Source organism: Medicago truncatula, chromosome 6 (assembly GCF_003473485.1).
Source record: "Medicago truncatula cultivar Jemalong A17 chromosome 6, MtrunA17r5.0-ANR, whole genome shotgun sequence".
NCBI classification, from domain to species: Eukaryota; Viridiplantae; Streptophyta; class Magnoliopsida; order Fabales; family Fabaceae; genus Medicago; species Medicago truncatula.
The window spans coordinates 34,387,512-34,405,793 of NC_053047.1; the positions used below are offsets into that span (position 1 = coordinate 34,387,512).

The 18,282-nt window shown below is 34.5% G+C and overlaps 2 protein-coding genes across 2 annotated transcripts; one reads left to right on the forward strand and one right to left on the reverse strand.

The window, feature by feature from the left end:
* Positions 1–1,590: 1,590 nt before the first annotated feature.
* LOC11417273 (toll/interleukin-1 receptor-like protein) lies at positions 1,591–2,519 on the reverse strand. The gene is made up of 2 exons (XM_024785682.2): positions 1,985–2,519; positions 1,591–1,851 (listed from the first exon to the last, which is right to left on the reverse strand). The coding sequence occupies exons 1-2, from the start codon at positions 2,458–2,460 to the stop codon at positions 1,626–1,628; spliced, it is 702 nt and encodes a 233-aa protein (XP_024641450.1). The 5' UTR covers positions 2,461–2,519; the 3' UTR covers positions 1,591–1,625.
* An 8,376-nt stretch (positions 2,520–10,895) lies between these two features.
* Positions 10,896–11,960, forward strand: LOC120576100 (uncharacterized). The gene has a single exon (XM_039827090.1). It carries the CDS (start codon positions 10,896–10,898, stop codon positions 11,958–11,960), a length of 1,065 nt encoding a protein of 354 aa, XP_039683024.1.
* Positions 11,961–18,282: the final 6,322 nt, after the last annotated feature.

Consider the following 18,282-nt stretch of genomic DNA (forward strand, 5'->3'; position numbering starts at 1 on the left):
TCTTATTACGCCATCGTCGTTCCTTTGCGGTTTTTGGTTGTCGCCGTTCAATTTCCGTATTTTGCAGTTGTCGTTCTTTTTCCGTATTTCGCCGTCACCATTCCTTTGCTTCCTACATCAATTTTATATGGAAATTGGGTAATTTTCTCTATCGAATTAAATTAATTACTTTGTAAATTAAAATGATTTTTGGTTGTTCTCTTTCTGGTTTTAATCAATGTTTTTAGATGTGTTCTGTTTTTAGAGGAACATTCCCTTCAATTCATGTTTGTGCTGAAACATAAAAAAGTTTATATCATTTGTTATTATTGGACGTAGAAAGGTTTTAATGTTAAATATGGTGTCATTTGGTTTTTGAGTATTTTTAAAATTAGAAATCCAGTGATCTACAGGCTCCCATTGCTCGATGCGCATGAGGCAATAGTTGATCCTCTAGTTTTCTTCATTCTTAGCCTCTTTTCTGCTTACAAATTGTTCTACTTTAAGTCTGATAGTTACATTCCTTCATAAGACGACAAACTGAATTAGAGTCTTCTGCTACTAACGTCATCTTTAGATCATTCATCCTTCAGAGTCTTCATTCCTTCATATGCTTCTGAATGTAAAGTAATCAGAGCATTGACTTTTTGGTTTACCTCTCTTCAAATCCTGCCCCAAGTCATACAAGTTTGTCTTTCGCTTTACACGTTTTCTTATGCATTCAGAATGTTGATGTTTTTGAACTAAAACTTGACTTTGATAGTCAGAATTTAATTTTACGGTTCTGCATACTTGAATACACATTATTACCTCCAACTGTTCTTTTATATGTTTTTATCATCAAAACTTAAGAGTAATTGTTTAAAACTCATTTTTGTTTAACAAAATCGAAAGAACATACAATGAAGGAAGTGGAAAAAACATCGGTAGAAAACAAAGCTAATGAAGGCCACAAAACTAAACAATCAAAAGTACAATCACTCAAGATAGAAAATGAAGCATGAAGCATCAATACACATGTTGTCCTGAAGGAGACATAGGGCATCAGATGACCAACAATTTAAACTAAAAAATGACCAATTATCATTGTTTATGGCTAGTGTAAAACAACAATACTAAATTCAACAACATCAAATCAATTAAGATATATCATCAAGCAAGCAGCTTGTAAACCACATTCAAGTTGATGTTCATTTGCTACATGTCTGCGAACCATAGGTCAACAATCAAAAGCTTCTGACAATGAACCCGAATAAAACTAGCAAGTGCACACAAAATACTCAAAACCATTATATATGCTATAAGCCTACATCACTTCATATGTTTTTTCAATATGATGACTTGCTAGCAAATTTCTGTCTCGAGTAGTAACGATCACTCGACTACCAATACCAAACCAATCGAGTCCACCAGCAATGAATTGCAGTTGCTTTAATTCGTCAACATCATCTAAAACCAATAGAACCCTTTTTCGATGTAGCCTCTTTTTTATGATTGAAATTCCTTCATCCACATCTCCTAACCTAATATTCAATCCAATTGTTTTTGAGAGGAGCTTCTCTTGGAGGTTTTCTAAACCATGCTTTGCGGAATTTTCTCTCACGTTGTGAAGAAAACAAAAAGCTTCAAAATGGCATGCAATCAAATTATAAACTACCCGTACAAGTGTTGTTTTGCCCACACCTCCAACTCCATAAACACCAACGATAAAAACTTGATCCCGACTGAGAGTCGAGAAGTTGGTGTACTTGTGTTATATGAGGTTCAAGTTCAACAGGGTAATCAGGAACATATAAAAGAGAAGGATTGATCTTGTTGGAGACTTCTTTAACAATCATCCCAATAATCTCATGCTCGTATTTATTTCCATCTCTGAACAATCAAAAAATGTATGAATAAATGTGTTAGTAGCACAATCAAAATTTGTTTTCATAATGTAATGATCATAATATTATATTTCAAATTGAAATTACTATGACCTACAAATAATTAGTATTTGTTCAACCTGCTCCAATGGTAGCCAGACAAGTTAGCAACTTGTATAAGAGCGTTGTTCCATTCATACACCCTACTCGTGCCCTTCTCTTTATGCTTATCAATAGCTTCGCCAAAGCTCCCAGTTCGACTTCGCACTTGAGAAGGATGCACATCATAGAAAACAGGCAAAATATGATGATGCCCTGAATGGAAGCTTTTAATGATTTTGACGAGTTCTTCCAAACAAAATATAGAAGAAGCATAGTTGATAGAGAGGACTGGAATGTATATCATAGACTCTTCAATTGCCTTGATAAGTGATGGTGAGATTTCGTCACCTCTATGAAGCTCTGTATCATCAATGAAGGTGTGAATTCCACTATCACAAAGAGCTTTATAAAGATGACCCGTAAAACCAAAACGAGTGTCAGAGCCTCTAAAATTGAGGAAGACATCGTAGGTGAATCCATACGAGGAGGAAGAGAAATTTGATTGCAGTGCCATGAGAATAGAGAATGGAAGTAAGAAGAGTATCGGATAAAAGAAGAAACGAAACTAACGCGTTGAAGAGACTCTGAGGTATATATTTTTTTGACGTACTGTGTACCTTGTCTGTGTGTTAGCCACTAAAATACTAACAATAAGAGGGGAATTGTTGACTAACAATAAAATACTAATCATTTTGGACCTTTGGTTTGTTTTGGTATCAATTAGGTTCTGCTCTAAATATAAAACCCAAAGAGTAATTGTTGACTTGTTTTAAAAAAAAAAAAAAAGAGTAATTGCTGACTCTTTCTTGTTTTATTTTATGGGTTTCTCACATGTCCTATGCAATTTTGATTCTAAATTCTAAATGCATAAAAATCTCATAAAACCTCCAAAAACACACGTTCAAATATTTTGAATTTTAGAAACCAAATAGGACGCACGAGAAACCCACAAGATAAGAAATGTAATGACCTTAATTTATTTGTTCATTTCTGTAAGACTTTTTGAAAGTGCATTAATTACAATTTTTTTTATGGGCAATTGTTAAGGTTTCTATAAACAAAAACAAGTATTTATCGAAAAACATTAAATTTGAATATTTTGTGACATAAATTGCCAGATTTTCGTAATCAAAATTTATATCTTTGGTACTTTAACATATGTCCCTAAGGCACATGTAATCATTTCCCTTTTTATTCTATCATGTTACATATTTTTCTTACATATTTTTCTGCATCGTGCAAAAAATACTCTACAAAAATAATAACTAATTATTACCCTACTAACGAGTAAACTTATAAAGCAACAAGTATGGACACCCGTGTCAATCACAAGCTAGAATTTCGTCATCTTTGAAGGAGAGAATATTGTGATGTAACAACTGTTAGTTAAACCTCAACATTGGATAAAATATTGGAGGTTGAAGAACATTGGATGAAGATGAAACATATTCTCATTTGTGTGATTTCTCTTTCTGCAATGTGTGTATTCACACAACTGTTGGCTACCCCATAAGTCCCAATAATGATATAATATCCACTTCAACATTTTAGGGGAGTGGAAGTGGTTCATGGTGGTGGATTGCAGACACGGATAGTCTCATACTTAATGGAGAGATGTTAATATATCAAGTGTGATTTAAAATAACACATTGGATGCAATAATAACTGACTCAAATATCTAATGTCATAAGATTTTGGGTGAAGTTGTGATATCATTATCATTTGTATGCATGTTTGCTCTTTGCCTAATTTTATGATACAACCCAATGCAGGTTCCCACGAAAGTCCAAACATTTTGATAATTTATTTTTGTTAGTTTTTTTGGTGCCATTTGTTTAATTTGGTATCTTAAAATTTAGTTTTGAGATGTCATTCGTTATCAAGTAACTTTTTATTCAACCTCTATTATTTTATATTCCTTCAGTTTTGGTCTTTGGTCTGATTTGACAAAGAAAAATGTAGACGTGTTTTGTTACGTTGACAAAATACATGTTTATTAGAGATTTTAAATTAATGTTACTATTTTTTAATAAATCTATTATTTTGGTAACATAAATACCCAACAATTTCCAACTCCTTCAGTAGATTTATAAGATTAGCAGCAACTCAATATATTCCCTATACTCTCACGAATAAAGCACACACTCCTTCGTTTTGCCGTATCATTTGTGTAATTCTGGCACGCACTAAAGATGTTATACACGATGTCAAGACAAGTGCGATGTCAAGACCTCGTGATAACACAATTAACAAACAATAAAAAGGCAGGAAAAAAAAGGACACAAGGTGTTTGTTAACTCAGTTTGGTGCAACTTCACCTACATCTGGGGTTACCAAGCCAGAAAGGAAATTCACAATAGTAGTATCAATTCAAAGCATACATAATAACCCTCGGTCTACTATCTTCTCACTTAATCACTACTCGTGAAATTTCTACCTAAGACTCTCCTAGTCCTAGATATCAAATCCCCTACTAACTTCCTTTTAATCAAAATCCCAGTGATCGTCCTAAAAGTAACAACATTAATTAAGACACTCTCCTAAGCTGAGAATCAACTCGTGCTTACAAGCTTTGAGTGATTCAAAGTTTTACAACTCAACTACAAAGTTCAACTTCAATATCAAGAAATACGAGAGTGGCTCACAAATAACAAAGACAAACTAAAACCCTAATTGACTCTTTTGTGAATTGCGGCTTTAGTGACAACTTAGGTCTTATGTCTTCCTTTATATAGCAAGTGTACCAAATACTATCAAAGTAGTAAAAATATCGTTCCCACAGGGACTGGTTTTAATCTCAATAGTTCAATTACGTTGTAAGTTAGGATGTATAGAAGTTATTTTGATTTTCCACTAGGCAGTTGATTGGTTTGTTTCAATAAAAGTAACAACAAAAATTAAACATTGATTTTAAGAATAAGAGAGAGATGAGTTTAGGTCTTTCGAATCATCTATGTTCCCCTAATTGGTATACTGCACCTATTCTTGTGAATGATTCACTAGTTCCACAATAATTAACAAAATAGCCATAATCAATCCATTGAGTTTAGACCCTCTTCTAGGGTTACAGCCCCTAATTTCTTAGGTGGTCTCATAACCTTTGAAGGTTTAAGCACATTAACCTAATATCACTAATAAAGGATTATCCATTCGTAGAGTAACCATGTGTCATACCCCAATTTTTGACCTAAGGCCCCACTGACACATGTCACTTAACTCTGATTTTTCAGTAAAAAAATTCGGCAGAGAGGTATTTTAAAATACCCCATTTTTGATTCCGAGTTGGACCCTCTTTTCTCTTTTTATTTTCTTTACATCTTTTATTAATTTTAATTTTAAGATTAGTTACTTTTTTTTATATTTAATAATTTTTATTTTCCATCTTTTAATTTTATTTTTCTTTACATAATTTAGTTTAATTTGTTTTTATTTTATTTCGTATTAGATTTATTATTATATTTTTTTAATTAATTAGTGTCCAAAAAAAACAAAGTGTCAATAGGTCCAAAATAAAATGCACAAGGTCTAAAAAAAAATTCAAGTCAAGTGTCAACTTTAACATTCCTTTTTCAAAATTCACCATAATTGTCCATCATTTCCATTAAACCAATTTTCCATTTTTCATCAACCTCCTCACCAATAAATAGAGCCCTCATTCCACACAATTTCAAACACCAAAAGTTCTCTTGAGTTGTCAAAGAATTTTTCTCTCTTCTCCCTATTTAGCTTGTGTTGATGAGCTATTCTTTTCTTCTCCCTCTTTTTTCTGTCCCTTCGGAAAAGTCCCTTCGGAATTTTGTCCCTTCGATAATTTTGTCCCTTCGATAATTTTTGTCCCTTTGGTTGTCCATTTCTTTTATTTTCTTGCATTTTATTTCTTTTTAGCATTTTTGCATTTTATTATATTTCTATTTATCATTTTAATTACTGTTATTTATTTTCCAGCAATTAGAATGTATTTAGGTCCAATGTAAATATAAATGAGAAAAGTGTGTGGGTGTATGTCCTTTTATTTATTTACCGCCTTATATATATCCAAAAAATTCAAAAAAAAATAGATTAGGGATTTTGTGGTGAGCCAACGTCACGACAAAAATCCACGCGATTTTATTTTTATTGCTCCGTTAGTTTAATTTTCAATTAATATTCCAAAAACAACAAAAACATGCAAATAATCAAAATCACAAAAATATTTTCATAATAAACCTTGATTCCAAAATCAAGTGATTTTTTTTTTTATATTATTTTCTTAATCAAACTTCAATCAATTTAACTTTACTTCAAGTCTCTTTATTTTAATATAAAAAATACAAACAAATTCTTATTTGCCACTTGGCTTTTCATTTTTAAACATTTTTTCAAAACAAATAAAAAACACCAAACCAATCAAACGTCGTTTTCTACCCCAAACTACGAGGTTTTGATCCCTCACGGGTACGTAGGCAGAGGACCATGTCCTTCCAAATCAATAAAAAATGTAGATAATTAGGTCTTTATTTTTCACTTAGTTTCCTTCTTTTCAAAAATAAATAAGCAAGTTTATAGCACATTAATTAAATAAAACTAAGAGGTTCCCGTAGAGTACTACGGACATAAGGGGTGCTAATACCTTCCCTTTATGTAACTAACCCCCGAACCCAAAATCTTTTCAAAATGGGGTAGTTTGAACTTTTTTCCCCTTTTTCTTAAAAAATTAAATGTTCAGTCGTGAAATAAATTAGTGAGTCAAAAGCTAATCAAATAGCCTTGATCTCCGAAAAATTACGCGACACCATGTTTATTAGAACAACTTAATTAGGTCTAATTCGAAAGCTAGGGTCAGTAGTCATTCGTTGTCACTAAATCATGTTTAAATTTGATCAGGATATAACAAGCATTAAGAACAATTGAATTGAATAAAAACTAGATTGTCATTCACAATAAATATAGTTTCACAGCAACATGTTTCAATTAGGCTTACGAAGAATCATCTCAGACCTAACCTCTAATGGATTTAGCTACTCATAATGGTATTTACAAATAACATAATCATTAGAGGAATCAATACATACATGAACATGTAAAAGGATGAAGAAATCACCCTCCTAGCCGTCTTGTAGTCTCAAAATCACACTTTGCTCTTCTCAATTCGCAACCCTTGTCTTTGGAATAGACTTCAGCTTAAATAGGCACTGAAATTCGCCTAAAATTGTGTCACGTTTTAAGTAAATCATGACACGTTTTTCTTCATAGTAACAAACAGCTGAATTAGGGTTTACTCAAATCGTGTCACGTTTTTGTCATCGTGACACGTTTTTCCTTAACATAGAGCATGTTTTTGGTCTTCTAAAATCGTGTCACGTTTTTAGCAAATCGTGACACGTTTGCTTCTTTGCATTTTCTTCAGTTTTTCTGTTCTTTTTGCTGCATAAGTGGCCTTGTGAACTCCAAATTGTGATCAGTTTACACAGAAAATTACATAATGATGAGATGTCATTATTGACCCATTTATTTATTGTTAAAAAAGACCTAGGGCTAGTAGTATTTACATTCCAACTAGACCATCGACCCGTGCTACCACACGGGTCATATGGAAGGTAATATTTGACGGTAATAGGTAACAAAATAGTTTAGATGAATGTCATGATTGTCATATAGTATTTCATAATATTAAGAAGCATAGTCGTTGGTACTGTACCATATTATCATTTTCCATGACATCGTCCTTGATACCGTAACGTAACATTATAGGTTAAGCATAGGGACGGAGCTAGGTACTAATGAAAAGGGGCAGCCGCCACCCATGAAATATATAGGACCCCTATAGGACTCATGTACATATTAACCATTCGCCACCCATGCTTTCATATCCACTTGGTTCACTTATACTAAATTTTATTTTCTTAATTAAAGGTCCACTCATGTTCTCTTTTTTCTTACCATCCACTCATATTTTTTTATAATAATAATTATAGCATATTGAATTGATCAGTCTATTAAGTTTTATTCCAATTTCCAAGTAGAAGCCAACAACGTTTGGGAAATTAGGGGTGATAGAGATACCCTAAATCATACATTCAAGAACAATTATATTCTAAAGTTCCAATTTCTAAAAATTTCAAGTACCGAAGATTTTGTAGTATATATTTGTTATTGTTTATCTTGCAAACAAAGTAGGAGAAGGCAAACAAAATAGGAGGAAATTGTTATAGGATGGACTCCGTTTAGTAAAAACAAAGAAGCAACGATGAGTTGAAAATAGGAGCAACGATTATAGGATGAAACAATTAGTGTCCGGGTTAACTTTAATAAATAAGAGATAAGAGATCTCTCTGTTTGAAAATAAGTTTTTGATTAAATTAACTAAATTCAATAGGTTTAAATAAACAGGTGTAATACAGTAAAAGTAAGCATAGAATTTAGGCTAAAATTAGGGCAACAGTTAGCATCCGGGTTAACTTTAATAAATAAGAGATAAGAGATCTCTCCGTTTGAAAATAAGATTTTGATTAAATTAAATATGTTTAATTAAACAGAGGTAGTACAATAAAAGTAAGCATAAAATTTAGGATAAAATTAGGGCAACACTTAACGTTCGGGTTAACTTTAATAAATAAGATATAAGAGATCTCTCCGTTTGAAAATAAGATTTTGATTAAATTAATTAAATTAAATAGAGAGATCTCTCTGTTTGAAAATAAGATTTTGATTAAATTAATTAAATTAAATAGATTTAATTAAATAGGGGTAATATAGTAAAAATAAGCATATAATTTAGATTAAAATTAGGGCAACAGTTAACGTTCAGATTAATTTTAATAAATAAGAGATAAATATTTATTGTGTATTGTCAAATACGAGATATATAGGAAATGGGAAGGAACTTGGCATTTGGAGAAGTGTAAAGCCAAATTAAAACACATGGTCCTACTATACCGAGACGAGAGGACGAAAAATTGACAAAATAGTGCTAATCTTGTTAACAATCCAGCCAAGTCTACATCGAAGCCAAAAGTGTTCACATGGAAGCCATAAGTATTCTGTATTCCTAAAAAATTATGCTAGTTTATTTTTTATTTTTTTTTATATATGCATCATCATTAGTGAAATAATATTTACACAAAGTTTTGACATTAAATTCGATAACAAATTAGATGGTTAATATAATTCAAACATATGGTTTAAAAAAATTTGACATGCTGTATTCGTTTGTGGTTAAGAAGGGCGTTGCTAAATTTTATCCCCGGCTGTTTGAGTTGTGTTTACCACAGTTGAAGTAGCGGTGTTAACATTCTACACAGATGTGGTTAATGAAGTAAAATTTGTAATTAATGTCTTATATTTTTGTTGTTAATGAAGTAGTCAAAATGGTTAGTGAAAAAAGTCATTAATATCATACATTTTTTTTTCTCCATTTAGATCCCACAATGCTTGGATAGTTAGTCTTCGCAGGTGCGCGTGGAGGATATTCAATTTACACAAATACGAAAATACGTTTTTTTTAGTTAAATAATGAAATTGGTTAATAAAACAACTCAATATTTGTGTTACAAAAACATCTTCTACGTTCCCTAAAAAAAAAAAAATCTTCAATATATATGGTACGGTGAACAAAGTAATGGTTAACACTAGTTTCAACTTTCAATATATATTATTTGGTTTTTCTTTTGTGTTTGTCCAAAAATGTATAGTAAGTAACTCTAATGCATTGACCAGTTCATTGACACAATTTATCACAATGAATGATAAATCTGACACAATAAAATACAACTCATTAGTACTTCATGCATTGCTCTGGTCCTTCGTAGATGATGAAAAATACAACTCATTAGCAGTACTCAACTTTTTTTTTTCTTGTTCAATGATTACTAATTCTCTGATTATATATATTAAATGGTGATTCAACAATCTTTAAGTTGGAGCAAAGAACCGAATCTCCCCTCCTTTAGGAGTTTATACTTTTATATTTTTTGTATTGTTTAGTTTTATTCACTTTATGAAGAGTTTACAAGAGGTGAATCAAATTTCAAATATAAATATCAAGTTACTCTATAGACTTAGATTGTGTTTGGATGAAGTAATTGAAATTTTTTGAATTTTTTTGAATTCTAGGCAATTCAAATGATTCAAATAAATTTTTTTCTTTTCTAAATATTTTTGTTTGGATGGAAAAATAGAATATTTCATTGTCATCATTCTTAGGTAAATTTTAATTTATTTGGGCAAAATTTCGAAATTGAAATTAAGGGTCAATTTGCAAATTTCAAAAATTATGAGGGATGAATTTATAATTTAAGAAAATGAGTGGTCAAATTGAAAAATACGATGACCAAAATGTAATATTTGAAAAACTATAAAAATGAAGAAATTTAAAATTCTTTGTTTTTAGATGTCATTTGAAATTCAATAAATTTAACTTGAACAAAATACTTCATAAATTTCTATCATTTTAAAAATTCTCAAAATTATCCTCCGAACAATGAAATTCACCTAAAATTATTTGAATTCCCTCAAAATATTACATTACCTAAGAATATTCCTAATCCAAACACGCTTTTAGAGTAATGCCGAAAATATCAGTTGGATAGATGAGATTAAATATTTGTTTGGTTACAAACACAAAAATTTCAAAATAATTTTGACTTATATATATATATATATATATATATATATAATGTTAATCAAAAAATGGTCTCCTAGGGTTTCCACCTCCTAGGGTTTCTAGCGCCACCCTCTTTTGGGCTGCCGCCGCACCTTGGGCTGGATCTTTCCTTGTGAGAAGTTGCTCCTCATCTGATCCATGATCTAGATGCTTCTTCCTTCAACTATATATTTCCCTTCATTCACATATTTGTTTTCATCAAAACCCTAGCTGCCTTGCTTAGTGTCTGTGTGTATTTCCTGTGTTTTCCTCTCTGTTTCCATGTCCCACGTCCGCTTCCTTTGTTTCCCTGTCTGTCAACCGAGTCTATGGATCCCACAAAACTCAATCTTGACGGTCTTACCCTGTCCGATGAAGGTCTAACCCTTAACCTAGAAGCTGAACCTGAAACTGCTGCTGACCTTGATCATTGTCTGATCGGTGGAGTCCTAGCTGATCGTGAAATCCAATTCGCCTATTTCAGCGAACGTATGTCTCGCGCTTGGAAGCCAGGCAAGAGGGTCACGATCACTAAGTCTGTGGCTGATCGCTACTTGTTTCAATTCCATCATAAGGTCGATGATGCTCGCGTCCTTGAGGAAGGTCCTTGGCTCTATGATAATTTTCATATTGTCTTGGATCGTATTGCTCCCAGTGCTGTACCAAACCTTGTCCCGTTGAATCACATAGAGTTTTGGGTCCAGGTTCATGGCTTGCCGTTTGGCTTTGTCCAGCCAAAAGTTGGTCAAGGTATAGGAAGCTTCTTAGGCACTCTTAAGGCTTATGATGTCCGTAACACAATTCACAGTTCCTATATGCGAATCAAAGTGGCCATAGATGTCACTGTTCCATTGAAAAAAGAGTGGCGTGTCCGTGCTAGTAATGGTAATTTTGTTACAGTTAATTTCAAATACGAAAAACTTGGTGTATTTTGTCACAGGTGTGGAGTTCTTGGCCATACAGACAAGGTTTGCCCTGAATTGTTCGAGCTTGACTCAGATGATGGTGTCCGTAACTGGGGCCCGTATCTCAAACCAGTCACTCAACGTGTTGGCACTGCTGCTACCAATCGCTGGCTTCAAGACCCTATTCCCGCTGTCACTCCATCACACAACTCAGATGTTGCTGCTGCATCAGTTGGCCGTAAAACTCAGACTGCAGGGACAGGTGTTGTCACTAACTTTCATGACCGTATGACTGCTTTTCAAACACAACTCACTGCCATGCGACATGATGTGCTTGCTGCCCAGAATGCTGTGTTAGTTAAAAAAGGTAAAGGTGCTCATTCTGCTTGTCAAGTGCACTTGCTGCCTTCCTCTTCAACAGGTACCTCGGCCTCAAATCTGCTTCCGGATCGCCCTATAGTTCTTGGGCTCCCTGCTGCTCCGCTTTGAAGTGAAAATACTGATGATGCGCTTGAGGAAATTGGGTCGGAGTTGAAGAAACGTAAGCGTATGCTTGCTATTCAGAATGGTGAACCATCTGTTGCTGAAGGGGAATTGGGAAACTTTGTAATAAGATCAAATGTTAGTCCAGGGGGGGATGTTGAGATGAATGTATTTGATAATCCTCTGTTTGCTGAATATGATGTAATGGCAGGTCCTGATGAACAGGCCTGCCTAGGTAAATGAGTCTAGTGGCGTGGAATTGTCGGGGTGTAGGTAGCCCGAGTACTATTCCCGACCTTAAGTACCTAGTCCGGCACTTCAATCCGGATCTTTTATTTCTAAGTGAGACTCTAGCTCACCGTAATAAAATTGAAGAACTTCGTTTTTTGCTTGTTTATGATTGTTATTTTCCTGTAGACCGCACCGGGAGAGGCGGGGGTCTTGCTTTATTTTGGCGTAATTCTTTAAATTGTCATCTTATTGATTTTTCAAGAAATCACATTACTGTTGGGATTATTGATAGTGTTAAGGGTACTTTGAGACTTACTGGTTATTATGATTATCCTAATAGCGGTCGTCAAAATGCCGCGTGGGATTTTTTACGACAACTTTCATCTCAATTTACAGGGCCTTGGTGCATTTTTGGCGATTTTAATGACATCCTCGATACAAGTGAGAAAAGGGGGCACACCACTCGACCTCCTTGGCTTATTAACGGCTTTCGTCAAGCTGTTCTTGACGCTAGTTTATCTGATGTCCCGGTTGAAGGTTATTCGTTCACTTGGTTCAAAAGTCTCGGTAATTCCCGCGCCGTCGAAGAAAGGTTAGATCGTGCACTTGCTAATAATTTGTGGTTTCAGAATTTTCCCACTGCTTATGTTGAAACTTTGGTGGCTCCGGCTTCTGATCACTACCCAATTTACCTCAATCTTGCTCCTTCACCTCGGTCCTATGTTGCTAAGCGTCATTTTCGCTATGAAAATGCGTGGCATCTTGAACCGGGCTTCAAGGATTTCGTTACTAATTCTTGGCAGGAACATTCTACTCATAAGATCATTCCGAAGCTTTCCTCATGTGCGGAAGACATGTCTGTATGGAAGAAAAGCCATTGTCATCAACTAAAAAAGGATATTGAAGATTGTCGTAAGCAGTTACACGATGTGCGACTTGTTTCCTCCGGTGAGGATCAAACACGCATGTTTGAATTGAGAAAGCGCATGCAACGGCTTTTGTCCCAAGATGATGCCTATTGGCGACAACGTGCTAAGACTCATTGGTACAAGGATGGTGATCGAAATACAAAATTCTTTCATGTATCTGCTTCAGCTTGGAAGAAGGTAAATCGTATTCTTTCTCTTAAAGATGATGCAGGTAATAAAATCACCAATGTACAAGGGTTGTGTGATGTCGCTAGAAATTATTTTATTAACATTTTTCAGCAGCAAGTAGGCGACTTCTCTCCTGTGATTGATGTTATTAATTTGTCTGTCTCTGCTTCTGATAATGATACTCTAACCGCTCCGTTTACAAAAGCAGAATTTCGTACAGCTATCTTTTCAATGCATCCGGACAAGTGTTCAGGCCCTGATGGATACAATCCTAGTTTCTATCAACATTTTTGGAATTTGTGTAGCGATGATATTTTCAAAGAATGTTGTGCTTGGTTAGAAACGGGGCAGTTTCCCCCGGATTTGAACATTACTAACATTGCTCTTATTCCGAAAGGTTCTTCGCAGGTTAGCATGCGCGATTGGCGTCCCATTGCTCTATGTAATGTTCTTTATAAAATTATTTCGAAGGTCTTAGCAAACAGGTTGAAAGGGGTTTTGTCTCAATGTATATCCGACAATCAGTCTGCTTTCGTCCCGGGAAGATCCATCTTAGACAATGCTATGGTTGCTATTGAGATGCTACATTTTATGAGAACCAAAACCCGTGTTAAGGACAGGTATGTTGCTTTAAAGCTTGATATTAGTAAAGCATATGATCGTATGGATTGGGCATATTTACGGGCGGTCATGACAAAAATGGGTTTTAATAGTCAGTGGATTCATTGGATGTCTATGTGTGTTGAATCGGTGGATTACTCTGTACTTGTGAATGGTGAACGGGTTGGCCCTATTATCCCGGGGTGTGGTCTTCGTCAAGGGGATCCACTTTCTCCGTACTTGTTTATTATATGTGCTGAAGGCCTATCCTTACTCATTAGGGACGCCGAGTCTCGGGGTGTTCTCACGGGCACTAAAATTTGTCGTCAAGCTCCCTCTGTCTCTCACCTTTTATTTGCTGACGATTGTTTTCTCTTTTTTAAAGTAGATGAGAACCAAGTTACTGTCATGAAAAATATCTTGTCTATTTATGAAGCAGCGTCCGGACAGGCCATTAGTTTACCAAAGAGTGAGATTTATTGTAGCAAAAATGTCCCGGATCCTCTCAAACAGAACATTACTGCTATTCTTGGCGTACAAGTGGTGTTGGGCACATGTAAGTACCTTGGTTTACCTTCTATGATTGGCCGAGATCGTAATACAACTTTTGCATACATCAAAGACTGTGTGTGGCATAAAGTTAATTCTTGGAGTGGAAAGTGCTTGTCTAAAGCAGGGCGCGAGGTTATGATAAAATCTGTTCTGCAGGCAATTCCTTCTTATGTTATGAGTATTTTCCAGTTGCCAACGACTTTGATCAATTCAATTGAGAAGATGATGAATTCCTTTTGGTGGGGTCATGGACGAACAACGCAGCGAGGTATAAACTGGTTGAACTGGGAAAAGTTATCCGCACCAAAGATACATGGAGGTATGGGTTTCAAAGATCTCTCCGCTTTTAATTTAGCTATGCTAGGTAAACAGGGTTGGAAGTTGATTAACGAACCGGAGTCCCTTGTGACCCGTATCTTTAGAGCTCGATATTTCCCCTCGGATTCCTATCTTACGGCTCAAATAGGTCCATTCCGAGCTATGTTTGGCGTAGTATCATGCGAGCTAGATTTCTCGTCCGCGGTGGTGCAAGGTGGAGTATAGGTTCAGTTGCGTCGATTTCTATTCTTAATGAACCTTGGTTACGTGATGGAGACTACATCCGCAGTGATGTTCCTGGGGCTCATTTTGTTCAAAATTTCTCCATAAATAGTTTAATGAATTTATATGATAAAAGCTGGAATGAACAGGTGATTAGACAAGTTTTTAGCGGTGATATCGCTGAAAAGATACTACACACCCCTCTCATCCCACAGGTTGACACAGATAGAATTATCTGGAAAGCAGAACGGCATGGTCGTTACTCTGTTCGTAGTGCCTATAGACTCTGTGTTTCTGAACTTGTCGATTCTTCTTATCTTTGGCGACCAGGGTACTGGACCGGTATATGGAAACTTAAAGTTCCGCCAAAGATACATGATACATGTGGGGATACGAAAGAGAACTTGGTTATTAATCCATTTGGACTAATGAACTTGTCAAACAAGTACCTTCAAATTAAAAACAATTAAAGATTTTAATATTACCTCACAATATAAATAACATTAATATTAATTGATTGGTTTGATTATAGAACATTGGTAACAATAGAGGTACCTGGAAAGCACTTAACCAGTTATGATCAATAATCTCTTTTATATTATCTACCCGCGGACGCTCTAAAAACTTTTCACTAAAACAGGGCAGCTGCTGGCCCTATGGGAACAGGAAGCAACAAAACCTCCCTTGACTGCACATGGAGACAACAAGACAACATGACCAAAATTGATAATAGGTACCAAAACAACCACCTTTAGATATCTAGTTTTTCTATATTTGATCAACCCTTGACATAGTGTATTTCGTGTTAAATTGCATTATTATCATTAATGTTGATATTAATGAAGAGGGTCAAATATCCTATGGTTAAAAGTAGAAGATTAGCTATATATACTTTGGCTTTTGCATACATATAATATTACTAATTATTGTTACCGTATTCACAAGTCATTTTCGGCAACTTTGTTTAACAAAACTCCTAACCCCACCTTAAAGGGTTATGAGTAACTTTAGGAATTTAAAGTGATTGATCCCATTGAGAAAACACCTCAATCACTTCATCTTTTTTTTTTTTTTAACAGCATAATATATTAACTGGAAATTTCTGCACAAGAGACATGCTAGGGTCCCAAAAGTACTGGACTACAAATACCGTATATAAGCGGTAACACCTACAAAACTCCTAACAGCATATAAAACACCAAAAAAAAAAAAAAAAAACCAGCTTCTAAACGAAACAGCAGCAGGCGCATAACATAATGACAGAAAAACAAGGAAAACATCAACAGATGCCGATCCAAAAGCTACAAAACAGTCCCTAACCAAACAACTAACACTGTTGTAATAAAGCCAACGCCATAAAACAAAATCAGCTGTAGGGAGCCATCAGATTGCACCAACCTACAAACACCATTCAAAAACCACCAACAAAACACTTCACCAGCTTAGACACACCCGTGGGTTCAACCACCATTCGTAGTAGAGGCACGGTGTGTGCAAACACAACAATTCCACGCAAACACAAGTGAGTAGAGTGAAAGAAAAGGTTTGTTAGTTTGGTTTGGTTTGGAGGAGGAGACTGATAAGACCAACTCGAGACTTCTCTTCCTCACTGACTCAGCCGTAATTGTGTTGCGATATTCTAATGTCAAATACTCAGTTCTAGTTTCAACACACTTTAGCTCAAATGCACAAGTACTAGTGTCAGACAATTGTTAGCGTAAGTGTTTGACACCAAAAACAACATCGACACATATCATTACATTCAATCGCTTTTAGTTTATTAAGTGTTGGTGTCTATGCGACCTCTCAAATTGTGAAAATTCTAATCAAATTCTAAAACAAAACAAAAAACTAACCAAATTACATCACACTAATATACAAAAATATATCATAAAATTGAAAATAATATCTTAAAAAATAAAGGGTTAATAGCGTTTTTCACCCCTGTAATATATGTCATTTCCGGTTTTCACCCCTATAAAATTTTCGTTTTGATTTGCACCCTCGTAAAAATTTTATTTTCAGAAAAACACCCTTAATAGGCCATTCAAAAACCAAAATTTCTTGAAATTTTTTTTTCTGAAAATGGCCTATTAGGGGTGTTTTCCGGAAAATAAATTTTTTACGCGGGTGCAAATCAAACCGAAAATTTTATAGGGGCGAAAACCGGAAATGACATATATTACAGGGGTGAAAAGCACTATTAACCCAAAAATAAAAATCTACTATAAGTGCACCATCGAAACCAAAACGAAAATCTAAGAAATAATAAATAATAATAATTAATACTTACCAATACACCTCCGAGTCCGGCGTATGTTGTTCGATGTCTCTGCTGTGAGGGTGAATCCGACGATGAGGGTAGGTATCTCAGCAATGAAAAATACTCTGATTCACAAATCGCAATAGATTCTCGAGATCTTCAACTACAATAAACAATTTCAATTTTAGCATACACAAACTATATTGGCAGAGAATATTATAGGCAATAAATAAGTAGAATAGTTAAAGATTTGTTAATTCTAATTCTTAATTTATTGAAGAACCTTTTGATTTAATTCAAGTATCAAAATAGTCTTTTAAATACCACAATATTTATGTCTATGAATAAACTTCCATTGATAATTTAGATTCAAGATGTAGAACAACACAACAAAAGAAATTAACTAAATGGAGAACAAAACCGTATCACAAGAAATTGAAAAACAGCTCAGATTTTGGGATTAATAAAATCAATGAGATAAATAAATCAAAGAAATTAAGAAATTGCATTATACCTGTGTGGGTGCATGCGTGGGATTAGATGAGAGATGGGGTTCAATGGGTTGTGAGAAGTGGAGTTCAATGAGAGATACGGGGTTCTGAAAAGTGGGGTTTGATGGTGGTGGCGGTGGTTATTTGGTTAAATAGTGGTGAGATGAGAGAAGAAGGATGTGGGTTGAATAGAGAGAAAGGTGAAAGAAAGATACTGATCGTGTGAAAGAAGAGGGAATGAAAAAAATCTGATTAGCGCCAATTGAAAAAAAATTGATCCGCATTTTTTTTTATTTTTTTTTTAAAAACACCCTTTTTGTTAGGATATAAGATAGCGTTCAACACACAAAGTGCTAACAATAAGTATCCACTTTGTGAATACTCACTCTCTCAAAACCGCCATCATCATTTTTCTTTTATTTTATTTTATTTTTTTTAAATTGCCAATATTAGCACTTTTGGAGAAAGTGCTATTTTAGATGTACCCTTATATTAGCACTTGCAACAAAACGCTATTATACTTATCAAAGCCAGTTTTTTGTTAGCACTTTTTC